Source organism: Trichomycterus rosablanca, chromosome 7, assembly GCF_030014385.1.
Source record: "Trichomycterus rosablanca isolate fTriRos1 chromosome 7, fTriRos1.hap1, whole genome shotgun sequence".
NCBI lineage: Eukaryota > Metazoa > Chordata > Actinopteri > Siluriformes > Trichomycteridae > Trichomycterus > Trichomycterus rosablanca.
The window spans coordinates 20260106-20284001 of record NC_085994.1 but is presented as its reverse complement, the minus strand read 5'-3'; the positions used below and the strand labels follow the sequence as shown (position 1 = coordinate 20284001).

The 23896-nt window shown below is 40.1% G+C and overlaps 1 protein-coding gene across 3 annotated transcripts in view; it reads right to left on the bottom strand.

Annotated features, from left to right (window-relative positions):
• rapgef1a (Rap guanine nucleotide exchange factor (GEF) 1a) overlaps positions 1-23896 on the bottom strand; it is a 45749-nt gene that overhangs the window by 17090 nt on the left and 4763 nt on the right. For all 3 annotated transcript variants that reach the window (XM_062999100.1, XM_062999101.1, XM_062999102.1), the window contains exons 2-10: positions 13402-13547; positions 13126-13304; positions 12003-12159; positions 11726-11817; positions 10436-10591; positions 7316-7436; positions 6942-7122; positions 6372-6836; positions 1831-2033 (exon numbers count right to left, since the gene is read on the bottom strand). In XM_062999100.1, coding sequence (XP_062855170.1) covers positions 1831-2033; positions 6372-6836; positions 6942-7122; positions 7316-7436; positions 10436-10591; positions 11726-11817; positions 12003-12159; positions 13126-13304; positions 13402-13547 — 1700 coding nt within the window. The remainder of the gene's footprint in view (positions 1-1830; positions 2034-6371; positions 6837-6941; positions 7123-7315; positions 7437-10435; positions 10592-11725; positions 11818-12002; positions 12160-13125; positions 13305-13401; positions 13548-23896) is intronic.

Below are 23896 nucleotides of genomic sequence, written 5' to 3'. Positions count from 1 at the left end.
GAATCAGTTGCAGTAGGGCTAAAAAAAAAGCAGAATTGGTGTCCAGCTTCTGCAAAGCTCAGCAGTTAGCAAGTGTACTGATGGTTATTTGAAGCCTCAGGGTCATGAGGAACTAAAAGAACAGAGCCACAACCCACTCAAACCTCAGAGTCAGTTCCAGCATGACAACGATAAATCACTCTTTTGAACCAAGCCTCTGTAAGCAGCAGATTACACAGAGGTGCTCTGAATCCACAAACTTTGATGCTGCACAGAGCAGGAACAGTACACGTAAGGGAATATAAATTAGAAGTAATGAATTTCTGTTTCCGAGCCACCAGATTTAAACATGGGAACACCTGCTGGATGACAAACCTCTGACCTGATTGTGGATCACCTTGTTTAAACAAGTGCCACTGCATTTCAGTGTACAGCACAATAGGAAACCAATGGAACGTCTACTTCCGGTTTTAGCTCATTTTCCGCCAGTGTGAGAGAAACTGGAATGGACACAGCGATGACAGTAAAAGTGGCTGCATTATTATAGTCCTGGAAAAATACTATTGTTAGTTTCACCCAGGGAAGTGCTTGTAACATCGTTCCTTTTTTCTAATAGCTAATTTGTTTAACCATCCTACATTTGGGTAAATAGGAAAACACTGCTTAATTATTTCAGAATGTTTTCTACCCTTATTGCGATGTATTATCTTTACAATTCAATTGAAAAACTAAATTTTTTTTAGTAGAGGCCAGAAGGTTTTGTGCCAAAAATGACTGGTTATTGGAACTGTTCATAAGTCCCTCCACTTTGACTAAAGCCCCAATTCCAGATGAAGAAAAACAGCCCTAAAGCATAATACAGCTACCACCACGCCTCACTGTGGGTATTGTGATGTGCGGTATCTTTTGGTGATGGTGTTGTTTTTTGCACCAACCACATCTTTTGGAATTATGGCCAAAAACTAATTCAACCTTGGTCTCTTCAGACCATAACACATTTCTAACATGCTTTTGGCAGACTAAATGTAGTCAGACTTGGATGATTTTTTGTCACCTTACCCATTCATTTTTATCCCACTGTGATAGAAAGATTATAAACAAAGTGGTAGAATTAGGCCCCAATTATTTCAATTCAATTCAATTCAAAAAGGTCTGCTTAATGGCACAGTGTAAGCCATGAAGTATGGTTTTAAAGCAAAACTCACCTCACTGACACAAATCTAGGCCTACTCCAATACTGATGAGCATGATCAATGCATGACTTTCAACCACAGCACAGAGGAAGAACAGTCCGTAATGGGGTTTAAAATAGAAGCAACAGATTTCTAACAGTAAAGTAAAAACACTGTGTCTGATCCACCAAATTTAAACATGGGAACACCTGCTGAATGACAAACCTCTGACCTGATTGTGGATCATCTTCTTTAAACAAGTGCCACTGCATTTCAGTGTTCACTTTCATATACAGATGTACAGCACAATGTGAGAAAATCATTGAAACGTCTAGTTCCGGTTTTAGCTTTTTAGCTCTAGTATTCCACTAGTGTAAAAGAAACTGAAACTAACACAGTGATGACAGTAAAAGTGGCTGCATTAGTATAGTCCTGGAAAAATATTCTAATGTTAGTTCCAACCAAGAGAGTATTGTAACATTGTTCCTTGTTTTTCCTAATAGCCAATTTGCACAACTATCCTACATTGAGTAAATAAGAAAACACTGCTTAATTATTTCAGAATGTTTTCTAGCTTTACAAAACTGAAATACTAATGCAGCATGCTAAATGCATGACCAACCATTTAGCTGGAAACTGAGAGTGGCCATGAGAGGAAGACGATGTGTGTGGAGCTCACCAGCTGTCTCTGTTTGGGTGGGAGCGCAGGAGGAGGGAGAGGATCGTGCACAGAGTCACTACTGCTGAAGGAGTCGTTGAAGCCGTACACTTCCTGTAAGAGCCTGATGCGCTGCTCGTAGATGCTCTCGCTCTGTGGGGTCTGGTAGAAGACAGATGGCTGTGGTTCCGAGTAATCCTCCACTGCCTGCATGTATTTTTGGACTGTGGGTAAGAGGGAAGAATGTATTAAATCAAAATTTGTCACATACTACTACACAGTACAACTAGCAGTGAAATGCTTTGTTAACTTCTCGGTCACATGAGTAGTTATTTATTAGGATTTCATTGTCATATTTTACACTTTGGTTACGTACGTGATAAGACAGGTAGTTACAGGTTACCCATGATTCAGTGCTTTAAGTCAAATGTCTAAACTCTGTCATGGGCAATTTTGTATCTCCAATTCACCTCACGTATGTCTTTGGACTCCAGAGCTCCTGGGAGAAACCCACGCGTAGCCATGGGGAGAACATGCAAAACACCCAAAATGCTCCACCCAAAAATCAAACCCAGTCTACACAACTTAAAACTGCTTAAAATTATTATGCAGCTGTTTTTTACTGGTGTTTTGACTTGATGCTGTACCTGTAGATAAAGCCCTTCCCCGTTTTATCATAGTGACATCCATTAAAATGTCTGATATACAAGAACTGGCCTTAACCCTTTGATGCACAACCTGGGTCAAAAATGACCCAACTGAGTTTTTATTTTCTATATCTTTGCAATAAATTAATTTCGTCATTCAAGCTTCCATGAATTTTTCAATTAACTTGTTTTTGATCATCACAAATCCTTATTTCAGTTTTATATTTTTTACTTTTTTAATAAAAATCATTTTTGTATCACTACCCTTCTAATGCACAACATGGGTAAAAAATGACCCTTATGTATTTACTATGGAATTTGACAGGAACTACTGACACTTGTAAGTGTTTGTAGTCAAAAACATATTTACTGATCTTTTAAAAGACAACCAAAGATTAGGCTCTTGAATCTTGAATATGTCCAATACTATTTGCTTGCTAGCTGTTTACATATTCTAGTATATGTTGATGCATGCTCAATAATCCAGGTACACAAATCCACAAAGTTGAATCAGTTCATCTGGACACAAGTTTGTTGTAGAGATACGTTTCGTCACTCAATCCGAATGACTTCTGCAGTCTGAAGAAGTCATTTGGATTGAGTGACGAAACGTATCTCTACAACAAACTTGTGTCAAGATGAACTGATTCAACTTTGTGAATATTCTAGTATAGATAGCTTTTATTAGCTAAGACAGTAAATACATGAATAACTGACAAATGTGCACATGAAAATATTCTTGAATGGATGAATATGGGTCATTTTTGACCCATGTTGTGCATTAGAAGAGGTTTGCTTAGCTTGCGCATCAAAGGGTTAATTGGACTACTGACTGTGCAACCTACTAAGTGTGCAACCTACCTTAGGATCCAGAGGCACTGTATGATGGCCGACCAGAACTTTAAACCGAAGTGGGTGGTGATGTAGAATGCCAAAGCACCACCACCTGCATGATCATGCACTAATTTATATAAGTTGGTTAAATATATGACCATGGCATTGGGCAAGTCATTAGTCACTCTATAGGTAACTAAATTATGTAAATGTTTGTTAGTTTATTTATTAGTTAGCCATGTCAACACGGTTACATTCATGGCAAGATCACTGAATATTTTCTTTTTTAAAGATCAAGTCATAGTCCTTGTTCTGTTTTTGTTTTGTTTATCTTCATATGTGTGACCTCAGTTTTATATTCGTGAAGAGTTTGAGTACTGTTCCAGCTTTAACTGTGCCGAAATATGCCTGATGGAATGTAAATGTACGTAATAAATATGTCCATCACTCCAGTACATTTAAAAGATTTAGGTACATTCTGACTGAGCAAACTTTAAATGAAACCCCTGCTACATTTTCCCCTGTTGAGTCTTAATCACTGAACATATCGCCAGCATACCAAAACAAACCAAACATCACATCCTGCTTACTCAGTATACTTTCAGTATACTCCCTTTAGACTTCATTATTCAGCTCATAGTCAGAGTGTAAAGTGTTATATCACTTCCACACCCTCCACCCCATCCCCTCCTAAACACTATTCGCATAAAGCATAGTTCAGTGCAAAGTTATTTCCTGTGTGACAAGGGTTACACCCCTGACTTTTTCAAACATATACCATATGATCTTCCACTGGAGCTTAATTAAGTTCAGAATCCCCGAGAGGAAATCTGGGTCAAGTTTTATCCAATTTAAACACACAATGCTAGTACCGTCTTAGAGGATTTAAGTGTCTTCTGATGCTGCAATCAGACAGCAGGGACAGTCAAATTTCTTTCTCAAATCCGATCTATAGGTCAGGCAGCAGAACTGAAAATGACAAGGGGCCAAATCTGATTAATCTGGTCTTACTGTAGTCACAATTGCTCTTTGTGCCAAATTGGTTACAATGGTAATGTAGCAGGTGTATTTATGCAAATTAGTTTGAAAGGGGCAAAAGACAACCAGTTGATTGCTACCACTTGGATAATCCACAGTGGATTGTGTTTTACATGAGGGCAGAATGTCTAGTCATGGTTATTAATGTATCTTCAACAAGTCCTGAATCACTACAGAAATGGTGTTGGGTTCTTACAGAGAGTCGTATCACATACAGAGAGTCACCCTAAGCTCCATAAGTAACTACTGTCAATACCCTGTCGAGGGTGTTCCTGTCTTGCGCCCAGTTTTTAAAGGTTGATGAAATAATAACAACAATAAAAAAAGATTTTTTACTCTGGGTCACAGCGTTTCATCTTAATGTAAAGTGCAACTAGTGTAAGGCACCGTATATGTTTCTGTTTCCAGACGAGTCCTAACTTGCAGGGGTTTCTCCATCAATGTCATTTTAAGGTGGGCCACAGTGAAAAGCTCACAGTTTCCCCTTGACATACAACTGCAATCCAAACATAATACTTAAAAAAAAAAACAAGATGATGTGTGAACTAACAGTAAGACTGCCTGGTCTTCCTGCCACCTTCACTGTACTTTTACTTTACCCTTAGCTAGCCAAACCATTTTAAGGAATTGGAATTCTGTTTCAATGAAGTCTAGCATAATTAGCAGACTTTTACAACCCATCCTCTTCTTCTACAGGCACTGTAAATCCTCCCATCATACAAGCCCTAAATAAATCAGGGAAATACCTTGATGACGCCCACAGCCACAACGATTATGACTAATAAAGTTATGAACAGGTGTGGATGGAAGATTTGACTGATTAGAATGGCACATGAGGCCAAAACCACAAAAATATTTCCAAAATGTACAAAATCGTTGATATTAAGTGTTATGATCAACTGTTTCGTATCTGATACATAAAAAGGTATTTCCAAACAGTATGCCTAAATAGTATGTTACTGTTATTGCTACTGTTATGATACACTGTTTTATACATTATATATACACTGATCAGGCATAAAATTATGACCACCTCCTTGTTTCTACACTTATTGTCCATTTTATCAGCTCCACTTACTATATAGAAGCACTTTGTAGTTCTACAATTACTGACTGTAGTCCATCTGTTTCTCTACATATGTTTTAGCCTGCTTTCACCCTGTTCTTCAATGGTCAGGACCACCACAGAGCAGGTGTTATTTAGGTGGTGGATCATTCTCAGTGACCACTGATGAAGGTCTAGACCAACTCAAACAGCAGGTCTAGACCAACTATGACCAACTCAAACAGGAGCAATAGATGAGCGATCGTCTCTGACTTTACATCTACAAGGTGGACCAACTAGGTAGGAGTGTCTAATAGAGTGGACACGATAATTAAAAACTTCAGCAGCGCTGCTGTGTCTGATTCACTCATACCAGCACAACACACACTAACACACCACCACCATGTCAGTGTCACTGCAGGGCTGAGAACGATCCACCACCCAAATAATACCTGTTGTGGTCCTGACCATTAAAGAACAGGGTGAAAGCAGGCTAAAAAAGTATGTAGAGAAACAATGGACTACAGTCAGTAATTGTAGAACTTCAAAGTGCTCCTATTTGGTAAGTGGAGCTAATAAAATAGACAGTGAGTGTAGAAACCAGGAGGTGGTTTTAATGTTATGGCTGATTGCTGTATATGGAGCAATCATATACAAAGCTCATTTTTCAAGTAGCAAGGTGGTAGAGTTGTTCCTTTTTTGATCGGTTAGCTTGTATACAGTTGAAGAACTGCACTGTTTCTATTTCTCAAAAACTACATTCATTTACATACACACAACCAGGAAAAACCAGGACTTCCCCTAACTGTTGCCACAAGTTAGCATATAATTCTTTTTTATATCATACTAACTTTATGAACTTGTTAACAATGAGTCTTGCTCAAACACCTGAACTTAATCAAAAGAATCCATATACATTTGGCCACAGCACTTCCTCCCACAAATATTAGATTTTCTTTAATGGCAAAATGCATGTGCTTGTTTTGGGTGATACTCACTGTGTTTGCTTTTCTTCTCAGGCAGAGGTGGAGGAGACTGTGGTATATGAGCATTCTCTGAAGCAACATAGTCCACCTCATAGCCAGTGGGGGTGCCGGAGGCAATCAGAGGAAAAACAGGGAAAGGTGGTACGGGCATTTCGTCATCAGTAACGTTATCGTAGTGGGAATGGTGGCGCTCAAAGAAAGTCTGAGGTGTCATACCGTCGAAGGGGGTCTGCGGGTTAGCGCTGCGTCGTTTTTTTTCTGGAAGAGCAGGTGGATTATTGACAGAGTAAGGAGAAGAACCAGGATAAAGGACTGAGGGTGATCCACAGGGAAACTGGCCAGGACAAGAAGAAGAGGACTCCCGATAGGACTCGGGCAGGGGGCTGAGGCAGCTTCCTGCAGACAAAGTGATCTGATCTACGCTGGACAGGTCCTCTCGAAGGAAGTCATAGTCTGGGTCGTAGAAGTCAGCTGTATCTAAATGAGAAAACCAGATGCCAGATGATGATTGGAATTACACACACAAAGTTGGCAGAGTAGAGTTCGCTAGGAAAAGTTAGGGAAAGTTTTCAATTGCCTCACCTAGCGTTTCACAGCTGGTGTTGCGTGAGCACTGCCCGCTGTCTTGCTCCAGTGAAGACAGCTGTTCGTCAGATTTGCTCAGCTTGCCCATGCTGCCACACGGCGAAACACGTGGTGACTCGCCACCAAAGGAGTGACTGCCGCCAGAAAAACGCCTCTGTAATCCATCTGCATCGTAATTCTGGACATCAAACAATCAATAAAAGTTATTGTACATTACATTGTTACTGCAGCTGGGTTACTTTTTTTTTTTCTTTTTCTAAAAAAAGGCAAATGTAAAATGCAAAGACGCAGTTTTCATGCAGTTGTGTTTTTAAATAAATGTCAAAAACAAACAAAACAAAGTCAGATACAATCAAACGCATTATACACACCTGTTTGCAGATGACAATTGGAAGACTAGATCCGCTTGTTGCACGGCTCATCGGTGCAACCACAGCAATTCGTGTAGGGGATGGAGCCGACTGACGCTTTTTCGGAGGAAGAGCAGGGGGACTAAAAAAGAGGAAAGAATGGTTTAGGTAAATTTATTTAAACCTTTGAAATAAAAATGGGTGAAAACCCATAGAATCATACTGATAATTCATGGCATATAAGGTTTGGCTATAAAACAACCACTGGTTCAGTGACCTTTTATTGTGTATTTTAGTTAGTTTAATTACATTATTATTTATATGGCGTTTTGGTGGCACAGTGGTAAATTACGCTATGCTAGTTGATAATCGACATTCAGTGTGCAACAGCTGTCCTGCAGACAATCAGAACCACCCTAGACTCAATTCCAGTCCTAATGACTTCCACAGTAAAATCCTGATCAAATGCAGCTCTACTTTGAAACTAGACAGTTGTCACGAATACACCCGCTTAAAAAAACTGATTTGAAGGAGGAATGCATTTCAGTATTCATAATAAAAGAAGCTGAAATTAAATACTGGGTATCTCCTGCAATAAAGGGCAAAGCTGGTAAGGTATCTTCACATACTCATTATCATGCAGCTGGCAGCGAACTGAAGCACTCAGAAGGGCAAAGAGGGCAGTGCATGCCGACTTTCCTTAACTCATACTATTCTCAAACCGAGTGAGCTGCATACAAAGCATTCGGCTGATCTGTAGTGGCTGTAATGCAGCATGTCTGGCCTGACAGGAAATCAGGTGAGACTGTCTTAAGAGAGATATGCTCAGACAAACCCTCTTCAAATCAAATGAAATGTCAAAGGAACATCAAAAAACAAATAGCAGAAAAACAGACAACTGTAAAAAATTTTACCACTTTTAAAGTGCTTCTTCTGGGGAAAACTACCTGGGAGTGACATGTTAAGATGTAAAATGCTTTAAAAAGACTTTACCCTTAACAATAATGCTGCCTCCACCATGCTTTGAAGTTAGATGTAGTTCTGCTGCCTTCGGGCCTATATGGCTTGCAATTATTAAAGAATAATTGGACTGTAAATCATTTATTCCCTCATTGTCTGTCTTACCACTGCTTTATACTATTCGGGGTCCAATTCACTGTGTGAAAAGTAGGAAACACCCCCATCAGTGCATCACAGGACACGGCACATACACATATTCTCTCTCTCACACACACACACACACTTATACCTAAGGAGACTATAGTATCTCCAATTAAAATTTATTAATTGTTGGTTCTAAAAGAATCACAAACTTGCTCTTGCAAATGCACACAAGTTTGGTACTCAACCAGTGACCATTTACCACCATCGTAAGCATTTTTACATTTGTATATTTATGTGTGCCGCCGAAAAACACTTTAAGTCGGTCATCTTGTCTTTTATTTCCTTACACTTCACAGTACTCTTTACTTTAAATAGCATTGTGGAAGAAAGACTTCTCAGAAAAGACTTGAAGAACATCAGTTTGCTAGAGGAAGTTGTGCCTGTCTCGTCTTGCTTTGCTGCACATCTACAAAGACGTGAGTTCTAAAAAAGTTCACTATTTAAAAAAACCCTTTTCACACCTTCCTGTGCAGGCTTAATGCTATCAATTCCGTTCCAGACAAGAGCTAGGCGACTATTCCGAGAAACACAGCACTGAACTGAGAAGCTTCATGCAGCCAAAGCAGCCAAACTGTCATCTGTCCTTATTCTTCTTGACCTCTCTGCAGCCTTCGACACAGTGAATCACAGCATTCTCTTGTCCACTCTCTCCAACCTTGGAGTAACAGGTTCAGCATGGCAATGGATGGCCTCCTACCTGGAAGGGCGCTCCTACCAAGTGTCATGGAGGGGATCCATATCTCCCCCATGCACTCTCTCAACCGGTGTTCCTCAGGGCTCTGTACTTGGCCCACTTCTTTTCTCTATCTACACCCGCTCTCTGGGCAAGGTCATAGCCTCCCATGGCTTCTCCTACCACTCCTATGCTGATGACACTCAGCTCATTCTGTCATTTCCTCCTTCAGACACGCAAGTCTCAGCTCGCATCTCAGCATGTCTGCAAGATATCTCACAATGGATGTCAGCTCATCATCTGAAACTTAATCCCAGCAAGACAGAGATGTTGCTCATTCCTGGAGATCAGTCTCCAACCCAGGACCTAGTAATTTCTCTGGATGACTCCCAGATCAGACCATCTGACCAGGTAAGAAGTCTTGGTGTTGTCCTTGATAACCAGCTGACATTCTCTCCTCATATAGCCAACATGACAAGATCATGCCGGTTCCTCCTGTACAACATCAGGAAGATTCGTCCATTTCTCTCCAGGGAAGCTACCCAGATTCTGGTGCAATCACTTGTAATCTCACGGTTGGACTACTGCAACTCCCTTCTGGCTGGAGCTCCCATGTCCACGATTAAACCCTTACAGCTCATTCAAAATGCAGCTGCACGTCTGGTTTTTAACCAACCTAAACACTGCCACATCACCCCACTGCTACGTTCTCTTCACTGGCTTCCTGTAGCTGCACGCATTCGGTTTAAAACACTGACGCTCGCCTACAAAGCCAAAAATGGGCCAGCCCCAAGCTACCTTCGTGGCCTAATCAAACCCCGCTCTGTACCACGCAACCTCCGAGCCTCTAGTCTCGCTCGACTTGAGCCCCCATCCAGGACTAAAGGAAGACAAGCATCAAGGCTGTTCTCTGTTCTAGCGCCGAAGTGGTGGAATGAACTTCCTCTGTCTGTCCGAACATCTGAGTCTCTTGCTGTCTTTAAAAAACGATTAAAAACCCACCTTTTTACTAAACACTTAGGCTGACTTGTACTTATTTTAGAAGCACTTCTGTAAGTCGCTCTGGATAAGAGCGTCTGCTAAATGCTGAAAATGTAAATGATCTACTTTTGTTTGGCATACATTTGTTTGGTATACATCCAAACAAAAACTGCAGGTTACCACGGCCAGATCATCTGCAAACATGTCTGGCCATGTAACCTACCTATTATGCCAAGCAGTAGTTGGCGGTTGTCTGATGAGCAGTGAAAATAAGTGAGGTGGAAGTGTGTGTGAAAAGCCTGTGAATCAGAGGCAGCTCTTACTAGTGCTCAGGCACTTTCAGTCCGGGGAGAGGGGGTTTAGGAGGTGCCAGCTCTTTAGTAGACGGTGCATCTGCCAGAGCCTCAGTGGAATGACTCAATGCAGAGCAGTTTGTTGAGCTCTCATCTTCAGTCTCTATAACAGGAGGCTCCAAAACACTGTAATTATAATAAGCAAATTAGCATGGTGTTGACAATGCATTACAACAGACAGATATCATTGTTTGCTACTAACCACCAAGACTACAGCAACCAAATATTAAATTATTGTGTCTGTCAACAAGTCGTTCAACTCTATAAAATGAAAAGAGACTAATGGCAAATGTGGTAGTATTGTAACTTTGTGATGTAGATGATCACAAAGCTTTATTTTCATGTTGTACCATTGCTTTATCCTGATCAGGGTCATAGTAGGTCTGATTTCCCTATAATCACTGGGCACAACACAGTAACAAGCCCTGAACAGGACACCAATCCATTGCAGGGATCCCTCTGCCTATGTTAAGGAGGGGTGGCCGAACAGCCTTGTCATTGAGAGGTGCACTTGTCAGTGTGCGCCAAGTGCCAGTTTCAAGCCTGGATAAAAATAAGAAGGGGTGTGTCATGAAGGCCATCTGGCATTTGGCTACTATATAGGAACAGCCAAAAGAAAAAAAACATGTTGACCATATTAATAATAAGTGTTATTTTTATTTATTTGATCGCAATACATCACGGGTGCAATTACATCAGGCTTCCTATACAGCCATGTGAATTCCAAACATGATTTCATATTAAAACAGCCTGTTATTGCAAAGTGAACACCACAGGATCATAATGCCATTTGATATTTCGGCTCTCTGTGAGTGTTACAGTACTTGATGGATAGACCTGATCTGATCAAGCGAGTTTTTGTGAAATATCAAATTCAAAACAACATAGACAATAAGCATCCTTACTTATAAAGCTCACAGTCAGGCTGAGTGATGATACAGTATGACTACAGACATTTATAGGTAGAGATTAAAACCTAATGTTTTTTAAAGCACAGATGAATGATGGGAGGGTGAGAATTTATTCCAAATAAACAGAATCCAACTTTCTAATTTAAATGTATTGGTGTCCTAGTCTGTCCTGTACATCTACCTGCATTGACTGCAATCTATGCACAATGAGGGGAATACCTGTTGTAGTTAGCACCATATTCATTTCAGCAACAGAAGACTTTTTATTTGTCTGGGGAAAAGAATGGAAGTAGAGCAGGCACATGCACCTTTGTATGTGAAAACACAGATATTAAAAACTGCTTTGTACCTCTGTGAGCTGGATACGGATGGGACTGTTTTGGCTGTGGGTGAAGTTGGGGATGGGTGCTGCTGTTTCTCTATGACCAGCCTTACTAGCTCCTGCAAGAAAACCACAACAGCAACATAATTGGCCACTCACCAAACACAAAGCTAAATAATACTAAAAAAGTAAAATATGTGCTTATTTACATAAACATGTCAGGGAAAGCAAAGGCCATGTGTGCATATACTTGGGGATTCAAGGGGAAAGTGCTCCTGAACAGGGTGTGGTGATAACAGATTACCTTTACTCCATCCAGGACCGTTTTTATGATGCTGGTTACGGTCTGGATGGTCTCCTTGTCCTCTAGGATTACTCCCTCCAGCATCACCTTGTCGGACCAGCGGATCAGATTCCCTAGACTTTGATACACTCGGCTGAGGCATGAAGACACGGTCGAACTGTGCAAGAACAACTCCGAATGTTAAGTCAGAAAGGGGGAACTAATATTACCACATAATTTAATTCATGCAAATCAAAACCAAACAGAGAATATAAGTGCTAACCACAGATAGTGTGGCACGCAGCTGGAACTTATAAGACCGACTATGACGTGCCTACAAAACCACAATCAAATGGGTAAATGTTTTGTTAATGTGAGTTAAAGTTATTAAACTGGAATGTTTGCTGGAAATGTGGTTTATAGTTTGAATTCACAAAGTTGTAAAAATGTATAAAATTAGAGGCTCAAAAAAAAGGAAAAGTATATAGAAAGTTCCCATTTCATTTTGACCTTTCACTTTGACCTTTCACTTTGACAACTGGGGCGGCACGGTGGCTCAGGCGTGTAGCACTGTCGCCTCACAGCATGAAGGTCCTGGGTTCGATCTCCAGACGGGGCGGTCCGGGTCCTTTCTGTGCAAAGTTTGCATGTTCTCTCCGTGTCTGTGTGGGTTTCCTCCGGGAGCTCCGGTTTCCTCCCACAGTCCAAAGACATGCAGTCAGGTTAATTGGAGACACTGAATTGCCCTATAGGTGAATGTGTATATGTATGTGTATGTGTGTCTGCCCTGCGATGGACTGGCGCCCCGTCCAGGGTGTTACTGTGTGCCTTGCGCCCATTGAAAAGCTGGGATAGGCTCCAGCTGCGACCCTAATTGGATAAGCGGTTAAGAAAGTGAGTGAGTGAGTGAGTGACTTTGACAACAGTGCTTACCGCTGACCGGGACGACATTAGCAGGGCAGAAATTTAACTAACTTGTTGAAAATACTGAAAGTTTGAAGGCTGACGGCTCTACATTAAAGTACAACCCATTTCCTTGCAAGTGTTTGTCTTTAGAGATGACGTGGATCTGTGCACCTGATAAAATAATTATAATGCAAGTAGAAAGATAATGTCTCTTAAACAATATAAGAAAAATATGCACCTGTTTTGAATCTTGGGATCTAGTTGTACTATAGGCACGACAGCCTCTAATACTTTACTGGCAGAACCGGGAAGCATTTCCAGAACTTTTCTGTCCACCACCATCTTATCAATTATTGTCTTAAAGTAACGCAAGGCACTGACAACCTCTTTCTCCAGCTCTTCCAACCGACTAAGAGGCTGTATGCAGAAAACACAGAGAACCATAAATTTAGCACAAAGAGCAATAGAAGTAAAAGCATAACACCAGTAAAAAGTGTAAAAGCAGTGCACTTGCCTTAGTTCCATGTTTCTCAGCAGTCTTGACACTTCGCTCTGCTGAAGGCTTTGGTGGCTTCTTTGAAGATATTCGTTTTGGCTTGGGGGAGTGAAATTTGTCTATTAACTTCATTGTGAAGGTTGACAAGTTGGAGCGCTGAGAGTCTGAGAGGCATAAAGAAATAGCAAGCAAGAAAAAGAGAAAAAAAGAAAGTAAAAATCACAACACAAAAGAGAATCTCCGAGAAATATTCAGCACAGAATCGCTGAGACATGAGTTTAAGTCTCAGTGGTGCCACCATCGGCCTGGTTGGGCCCACAACTGGTTATATCTAAGGGAGAGGGGGCAGGATGGAAAATCATTTTCAGGACACTGCAACTTGACCCGTACTATCTGGTTGAGGAGCCAACAAAGCTGCAGAGAAATGCTAGTGCTAATAGAATGCTAAGAGAAATGAAATACATACATAAATGGGAGAAAAATGGCCAGGCTTCTCTCATAAAGTTCTACTTATGCTACATACAGTATTAACTTATGCCTTCAATAGAAACAGCAAAAGCAATACTGTTATTACAATAACATACATAAACCAAAAAATAATAATAATAAAACCCACCTCCGTGAAGCTGGCCCCCCATGTGGTCAGAAATGGAATATAAATATTATTATTCGTTTGTGCTGCGTTTGTGCTGGTTTGTGCCGTAGGAATCATCGTTTGTGCTGGCACCGTTTTAGAGAAATTAAGTATTATATTTTATTACCCGTGACGTCACTCAGCCCCCCATCAGAGCCCAAATTGCACCAAAAGCATCTCATTCGTTTGTGCTTCGTTTGTGCTGGTTTGTGCTGCTAAAAGAAACATTTGTGCTTTTTTCATTTTAAAGTTATAAAGCTATAAATATTACACATGTGACGTCACCAGCCCCCCATTAACGTCCAAATTGCACCAAAACCACCTCGTTCGTTTGTGCTACGTTTGTGCTGGTTTGTGCTGCTAAAAGAAACATTTGTGCTTTTTTAATTCTCAAGTTATTACGCTATAAATATTACACCCGTGACGTCACCAGCCCCCCCATTAACGTCCAAATTGCACCAAAAGCACCTCATTCGTTTGTGCTGCGTTTGTGCTGGTTTGTGCTGCTAAAAGAAATATTTGTGCTGTTTTAATTTTAAAGTTATAAAGCTATAAATATTACACCCGTGACGTCACCAGCCCCCCCATTAACGTCCAAATTGCATCAAAAGCACCTCATTCGTTTGTGCTGCGTTTGTGCTCGTTTGTGCTGCTAAAAGAAATATTTGTGCTGTTTTAATTTTAAAGTTATAAAGCTATAAATATTACACCTGTGACATCACCAGCCCCCCATTAACGTCCAAATTGCATCAAAAGCACCTCATTCGTTTGTTCTGCGTTTGTGCTACTAAAAGAAATATTTGTGCTGTTTTAATTTTAAAGTTATAAAGCTATAAATATTACACCTGTGACGTCACCAGCCCCCCATTAACGTCCAAATTGCATCAAAAGCACCTCATTCGTTTGTGCTGCGTTTGTGCTGGTTTGTGCTGCTAAAATAAATATTTGTGCTGGTTTAATTCTACAAATATTGGTCCAGTGGCGTCAGTAGGTGTGTGTCAACTTTTGACAGGTAGTGTATTCAGTAGATGTCACTCACCAATGATGAATGCAATACTAATTGAAATGCAAGACACAGAATATCAAGAAGTGGGTTATGTTTAGTATGAATGTAAAAACAGTTACAATTAATTAATTACAAAATTGTTAAAGACAGAACGTAAACATGTGATACAAAATAGAAACATTGTAGGTTAAACAATCTAGTTCACAATTGATGACTGATCATTTTTTTTATGGCATCCAGCCATAAAAGTAAAGACTATCAGTCCTTTGTATAAAATACAACATGTGGTTGAATTTTTGTGTTTTCAGGGGCTGTCATGACGCGATTACAAAAGTCATCATATCGCTCCCAGACAAAGTATGACCTCCTGCAGTAGGCCACATAGTGTCCAAGAGTGTCTTTTGGCCCTGGGAGAAATGCCACAATGCCTCTGAGTGTGAACGAGTCTTTGCTCAGACTAATGTTGATGGGGAATTCACTTAGTGGGAAACTGCATTCTGCTGCTGTTTCAATGTACAGTGCTGGACCACTTGCATAACTGTGCGTGACCAAACCATTGCACATAAATTTCAGTGCTGATGGATGTTCTGTTTTTAAACTGTCTGGACACTTTTCAGGAGACTTCAGTGGCTGAAGACATTTTGATGGCTCCAGCCTCAGACCTGCTTCAAGTGCAGCCTGAAGCCCTCTCATTCCTTCTGTATTTAAAATATCGACATTGACTGGAATCAGAGGAATTTCTCTTGAGCGTACCAAACTACGGCTGCAGTATGGAGAGGAGCACTGACTTTTGCTTGTGACACTTGGCGTATGCTTCATTGTTGAGGTGATAATGTGAGCGATGTTGCATTCTGCATTTACCTGCTCCACACCTGACTTAAGTTGAACAGAGTTAAATATGTCTAACAACAATTTTGCCCTCTGTTTGTACACACCCTGTTGTACTCCTCTTATGGTTGTGGTCTTAACCAAATTGAACAATTCAACATTGTCTTGCTGTTCAGTTACATAGGAGCTAAAATTTTCACTGTCACAGAAGGCACAGCAGAGACACTGGCAGAAGGAGTCAAAGGCACAGGTATTGATCACGCTCACAAGTGTTTTGTCTACTTTAATGGGCTGTTTTGCAGAGTAATTGCCATTTTTTAAAACACCAATTTGGGTTCTTTGTTTTTTAAGAGATGAATCAACATGTAGCCACTCTGGACAGTGTACAAGGTATGATGATTTTCTCTTTTTCAATGGCAGACCAAGGCCTCTCCAATTTTCAATCGGAGACTCCTGTTCCATTAAGTCTTCTGTAGACTGCTGTATTTGTTTGTTCTCCTGAATCAACTGATCTTTCATGTTTGCAGGATGTCCACATTCATTTGACTTTGATATTGTTTTCTCATTATTTGCAGATGTGGCTGCTGAAGAAAGTCTCATGGTCCCTTCAATGAACCCAAGGTGTCGAGTGATGAAGCGGTCTACTCGAATTGGCAAACTTTCATGTTTGAAGAGGCCGTACTTCAAATTTTTGAATTCAGCTTCAGCATGGGCAGAGCTTGCTGTGATGCTGTCACTTTTGAAAAGTGGAACCATTACACCTGTCCAGAGAGGTAGATAAGAACCTAGTCTTATTAGATGGGGAATAAATTCTGGAAGAAAATGTAAATTATCCCGATCACCGTCGTGAACAGCCAGAATCTTGCTTTCCTCGCAGATGTCAATCACCCACTTCTTAACATCAGTGGTACATTCTGTCACAGGCTCCTGAGTCTTCACTGTGTCCAGACTGTCATCAGTGCATGTGAGTGGATCGTATCCATCAGCAATTCTTTTTTTCAGATTTGTTTTGCAAATCTCTGAGATGACAGGCATGCCCTTTTTGTCATTACCCTCAGACTCACTCAGTGCAACAATTGCAATAGAGTGTATGAGCTGCCTTGCATCCTGGATTGTCACAGACTGAAGAAGCTGTGCCATGGCTCTTAGATAAAAATCTTTAACCCGCCTTGCTTTCTTATGGAGACATTCCCATTGACTAATCATCTTTATGCAGTGTGCAACATCTACTCTGATGAAGCAAGGAGGCAGTTTTGTTGACTTCCAGCTGTTTAGTACACCAAAACACTCATTTATATAGGTCTTCAAATCAGAGTAAGGAGTAAAGGCCTTAACAAGACCACCCAGCAATGCAAGGGAGAAATCAGAAACAACTTCTTTTGGTACAGATGCTCCTGCTCTTAGCCATTCAGAGAGCCAGTTTGATATGGCATTAATGTCATGCCGCTCAGACAGCATTTGCACCACTGGGATATGAACAGAAGTATCTCCATGTGAGGACAGAACTCCTTGATACAAAAATATATGTCCTGATGTTTCTGTTGGTCTAGTGAGCCTTTTGACTACTGTACCTGTAGCATCAAAACTTACACTTGAACCTTGAGTCTTTACTAATGTTTTGTAGACTAGTAGTTGAGAGGGGGTCCAATAATGGCAAAAAAATTTGTCAAGGCCTATGTCATGAATACTGCCCCTATGAGGCACACTGTATTTTATCAGATGAAGGGAAAGGATGGGGTCTTTGTGTCCTAACTCCTTATCCCCTCTCTCTTGTTTTGCTTTTCTTAATGTATTCAGGCTTGGTAGGTGGCTAGGCTCTGGGTCACCGAGTGCCATTATTTTGTAAGCCTCTGCGGCTCGCCACACATGTGGCAGTTTTTTACCCTCCCAGAGTTCTTTAGAGACCTGCAGTCTTTTCTCTCCAGATAGCATGCGTTTTGCCTTCCCAGTATGAAGACTTTCATCAATGTTATCTATTCTGCATTTTAGCACTGCTGGTGTGCTCACCTCTGGTAGACTTTCACTGGAAATGCACAATTTTGCATTGCACTCAGTACAGTGGCCAGCGATGTCAATGCACTTAGATGCACTCTGTGGGTACACTTTTGCTCTTTTAAATCTAAGTGTGCAGGCTAATTTGGTCATGTTCCAGATCTTTTCATTTAGGACATTAGACCATGTGCCATGTTTCAAGATGGTGTAAGTTCTTTCATTTGACTGTGCAGCTCTGTTCTTGTAGACTGCTTCTTCTTGCCAGATGTCAGTCCACTCTTGAAAGGGGATGGTAAGTTCAAAGTTGATGTTATTTGTCTTTTGTGTGGAATGTTTATCAGAATCAGAGCTGTCACTGTCCTCATTTACCTGTATACCTAGGCTTTGCCAAATGTTGTGTCGATCCATCTTGACGAATGTGTACAAGCTTTTAGGAGTCATTTTTCCACCAAGCTGTTCACTAAGTTCTGTCCACACCTTTTCAGAGGGGTGGGCAATACACTGTGCTCTGACAATTGTATCCCTAGCAGCTTGGATGAGTTTTATGACATCATCCTTGTTACAAATTGGCAGCTTCGGCATCTATGTAAAAGAACATCAGTTATTTTTGATGCAATCATTTTCAGTTTTTTTTTTGTTCCACGTGTCTATTAATATATATGTACAGCATATGTTTGTTTTATATTTTTCACAGAACTGTCCAGTCTTGTTTTAAATGTCATTAATATGATTTAAATTCTCACAGGACTATTACAGGGTTTTATTAGAAGCAATAAATTACCTTGAAATGAGAATTATGTGTTTGTGTTATAAAAACACTTTCCTTTTTTGTCAACAGTCGCCTGAGGAGAGGACAAAAGAAAAGTATGCTCAGACCCTCAAACGTGACAATGAACTTTTTGTTGCTGGGACAATGTTCTTTTTTTTTTTTTTTTTTTTTTTTCTTTTTTTTTTATTAAATAAAGGTTGCATAAAAATAATTTTTTTATCATGCCTTGGATTGTTGAAGCCCAATTTACTGGCCAGTGAGCATAATTAAAATGTAGGTATTCATAATGTGGTAATGTGGTGTATAGTGGAGCAGAATGACATTCTGCCAGGGTTTTGGTGCAGCATGCTATCTAGTGAAAGGGTACAAAGTAAAGTACAAAATGAATGAGTGCAGTGTTATTAGACAAGACAGTGCATCTTAATACAATAAATATGCAGGGCAGCATGGTGGAAAGTATAAATGTGTAATCTATGATGATGTGTGAAGACCTAACAGAACTGACAGCAAGTTGCACAGGGAGACAGATGGATAAATAAGTATAACCTGAATGACTAATATGACGTTATATGGTGAGGGTTATATATTTTTGTGTTTTGTAAGTGGATGCTGCAGTAAATTTTTGCTAACAATGTTAATGATCTAAGGATATTACTTCTTTCTAGTGTCATTACAGTGATACACATATGGGAATACATTGCCCCAAGCAATGACCATGAAAACTTGATAAATTTCCCACAGCAAACAATTTGCTGATCCCCATTAAACTGCATGACAAATCAAACATACATTGCATTTTTCATATAATATTTTCTGTATTTTATCACTGATGTTGAGTCTACTAGAGACTTTTCATTAAGTGACAAAGTCTAAAATCTTGAAAATAGGTTATGTTACTGTTATTTTAGTTATATTTTTACCTGGAAAATAAATTTTGGGGGTTGGGAAGAACTGCTGTCTGAAAATGACTGCTTACAGTCAACAGGTCCCCACCCCTTTTCTGCATCTCGGACTGGGGTCCACATGGAAACATGGCTTAAAATAAAGATTCCCCTCATAAAGAAGTCACATAGAGAGAATAGGTTTATCACATAAGTTTTGACATTAAAATTATTGATGGTGGTGAATTATTGAAGTGTCATCACTTTACATATTATTTAGCCTATAACTCGAGAATTAAAACAGCACAAATATTTCTTTTAGCAGCACAAACCAGCACAAACGCAGCACAAACGAATGAGGTGCTTTTGATGCAATTTGGACGTTAATGGGGGGCTGGTGATGTCACAGGTGTAATATTTATAGCTTTATAACTTTAAAATTAAACCAGCACAAATATTTCTTTTAGCAGCACAAACCAGCACAAACGCAGCACAAACGAATGAGGTGCTTTTGGTGCAATTTGGACGTTAATGGGGGGCTGGTGACGTCACGGGTGTAATATTTATAGCGTAATAACTTGAGAATTAAAAAAGCACAAATGTTTCTTTTAGCAGCACAAACCAGCACAAACGTAGCACAAACGAACGAGGTGGTTTTGGTGCAATTTGGACGTTAATGGGGGGCTGGTGACGTCACATGTGTAATATTTATAGCTTTATAACTTTAAAATGAAAAAAGCACAAATGTTTCTTTTAGCAGCACAAACCAGCACAAACGAAGCACAAACGAATGAGATGCTTTTGGTGCAATTTGGGCTCTGATGGGGGGCTGAGTGACGTCACGGGTAATAAAATATAATACTTAATTTCTCTAAAACGGTGCCAGCACAAACGATGATTCCTACGGCACAAACCAGCACAAACGCAGCACAAACGAATAATAATATTTATATTCCATTTCTGACCACATGGGGGGCCAGCTTCACGGAGGTATAAAACCCACAGCTGACAAGCCTGCACATTTGTACATCTTGTACATATTTACCCCTAAATTATTGCCAATCCTTACTGTTTCCACCAGGAAACACTGGGCACAAGGCAGAAACACCCTAGAAAGGGCGCCAATACATGTCAGGGCTTCGCCCACGCCCGTCTCCGCCAGACATAGTCAATCATGTCATGCCCAGCTGCAAAGGTAAGAGAAGGGTCTGAATCAGTACTTCATTCTAAATTAGGAAGTCTGCACGGATCCTTTAAGACAAATGTTTATTTTTTTTCCCTAAAAATTCTACATATGCCTTAGCAGTCTGACAGTAAATACCTTGTTCCTGTAAGCTTGCCGGCACCAAGAAAAATCACAGACAACTGTGAAGTTCTTCATCAAAAAATCTACTGTAAACTGTTGGTTTTGCTCTCAGTGCTAACTCTGCAATTCATGTAAACAAAATTACACATAAAGTCAGTCCAGAATGCAACGCTTTGTTTTGGTCTAACTCCAAGCCCCTAAGATGCCGTTGCAGCTCGGTGTAGAATAAAAAGTGTGATATTTCAGCCTGTTATTCTGTTTAGGAACAGACATGAGGGAAGACAAAACGAGGTTTTACTACAATCCTCCTTGAGTGTGAGAAGAGTTGGTCTCTGCACAAATGCTCCAAATTAAGCATGTCATGTTGCAGTGCTGATGGTGCCAACACTGTGAACAAAACCACTGAGGGGGAAATTTCCTCGACACTTTCAAGTTAACTGAGCTTGCGGTTAGTGTGGGTGTTCTGTGGAGTTTCACGTTAAAGCCCACATAGATGGGTTACAAGACAAGTTAGAGTAAAGAATTACAAAAGTTTTCATTTCAGCTTATAAATTATTATAACTTATATGTTTCATAATACATATATTACCACTGTTGAAATAAAATTCACTAAGGTGCCATGACCATAAAAGGTTTGGGAACCTCTGCACTACTTTTACAGAGAAATAGCATTTAAATGGTGCATAGTTTTAAAATTAAAATAAATGACTAACCATCTTTTTCTTTCATGCTGCTCTAGTATTTAGCGGTCGCCACAGAGGATCATGTCAGCATACCTGATCTGGTACAGTTTTTATGCCGAATGTCCTTTCTGACTTGCTAATTTTTTATCCAGGCTTAGGACCGGCACTGAGAGTGAACTGACAAGTGCACTAATTACCATAGACAATTATCTCTCTGTTGATGCTCGACCGGCCGATAGCACAGCTGAGATTAGAACTCCAGATCCCAGAGGTAGTGGGCTAGTGTGATTTGCCACTAAACCATCCAAGCACCTAACATCTACATTGGTAATGCTAATAAAGCTAATAAACCTTTTACAAGAAGTATTTAGGAACTAGTAGCTGTAATAATGAAATTTTTTTATTGTTAGTGCCCTTTATTTAACTGAACTAATGACTCTGAATATCAACTAATTCAACTATTACTTTTAAAAGTAAGTGGGAAAGAAAAAAATTTTCTCTCTGTTATTATAGACTATGGGTCTGTCTCAAAACCTAATGAGCTGCCTACCTAGGCAGCTGCCTAAGTAAAAAGGATTCTAACGGACATCAAACTTTTGAAGGCAGATAACTGAGACGATCTAGTTAGACAGCGATTGCGTAATCAGCTGTACTGACCCACCCCCGTTATACTTCACTAATAGGCTGAAGTGACAAAACCTGTTAGCATGCCAGCTAACATCTTCATTTATGTACCGAAAAAATTGCAAATTTATTTGCACTTACATTTGAAAAAAACTTTGCTTGCTGCTCTGCTTCTGTTCATCCATATTTAAAACTTTTTTGTAAAAAGTTGTGCTGTACTGCTGCTGAGAAAGCACTCAATGCTCCCTCGTTATTTGGTCAGAATTTTAGTCAGATAAAGGCCTCTCAGTAAACAGCCGTTTCAGGCATCTAAGAATTTAGACAGCCTTCTTCTAGGAGCGTGCGTAGGATGTTGTAAAACGCTGTCTATGTAGAGAGCTCACTAGGTTTAGACAGTCCCTGTATTACATCACATAGCTGCACTATCCATACAGATGCATTTTATCCAGATGACATTTACAGTTAGTCATTTAGCTTACAGCACTTAACAGTGACTTAACATTAAAAGGGGTAGTCCCACCTAAGTGATCTAAGCCACAGTGACATTAACAATCAGTTGAAATTTAGGACATGACCTTATAAATGGCATATTTTTTTTAGCTTCTAAAGGTTGGAAAAATGATCTGGATCAGTGTGTTGAAAGGTAATGTTTTGAGTTTTACTGAGCTGTACACTGCTAGAGTTTACATCATGCATGTACAGTGCATGTACAGTGCAGGGACAGTGGTAGCCTATTTGGGACAGTGGTAGCCTAGTGGGTAGAGCTTTGGGTTATCAACCGGAAGATTGGCGGTTCAAATCCAGGCTCTGCTATGCAGCCACTGTCTGGTCCTTGAGCAAGACCCTTAACCCTGTCTGCTCCAGGGGCGCCGTAAGGTGGCTGACCCCAGCTCTGACCCCAGCTCTGACCCCAGCTCCCAAAACAAGCTGGGATATGTGAAGAAAGAATTTCATTGTACTGTACATCTGTATATGTATATATGACAAATAAAGGATATCTTCTATCTTCTACACTCACCCAAATACATCTGGGATCAGGGGCTCAAAACTTAGCAGTGTTATATATGACAGAAATGATTGGCTTTGTCTGGGGGTGCAGTTGTCAGTGCTTTCTCAATGCTGGTCACAAGCCCAGATAAAAAAAGGAAGCGCATTCGGCTTAAAAAACGATGCCAAATTAAATATGCAGAACAGAACAATCTTCTGTGGTGACCCCTGAAAAGTGGGAGCAGCCGAAAGAAGAAAAAAGCATGTTTAAATGAAGTACTACATACTATGAACTAAAATGTGTGGGAAACTTGTGCATTGTTGTTTACAGGAAAGCTAACTTCCTGAAATGTCTAACCGAGAGCAGCACCCTTGACTAATGAGAAAAATTGTAAATGAATGAGGAACTGTGTTTGACATCTATAACTGAAACGCAGTACAGCAAATTCCTCTGGATTTGAATGCGTAAGATTAAGCTAGATTTTATTTTTAAAATTCAAGAGACTTTATTGTCGTTTCCGCTATATAAAAGTACAAATTGAAACAAATCAACGTTTCTTCAGGATCGCTGTGCAACACAGAACAAAAGTGCAAACAACAAAACACACAGCGCAGATAAAAAGTGTACGTTTTTTACTCTGACACATTTTCTGAGGAGTTACTCAGCAAACTTTGTACAGATGTCCAGAAACATGCTCGATTTTGTTCAGATTTCAAATCCAAGTGGCTACAGAAAGTATTCAGATCCCTTGACTTTCAGCCACCTCATTGTGTTGGAGGGTTTGACTTTAAATGGACACAAC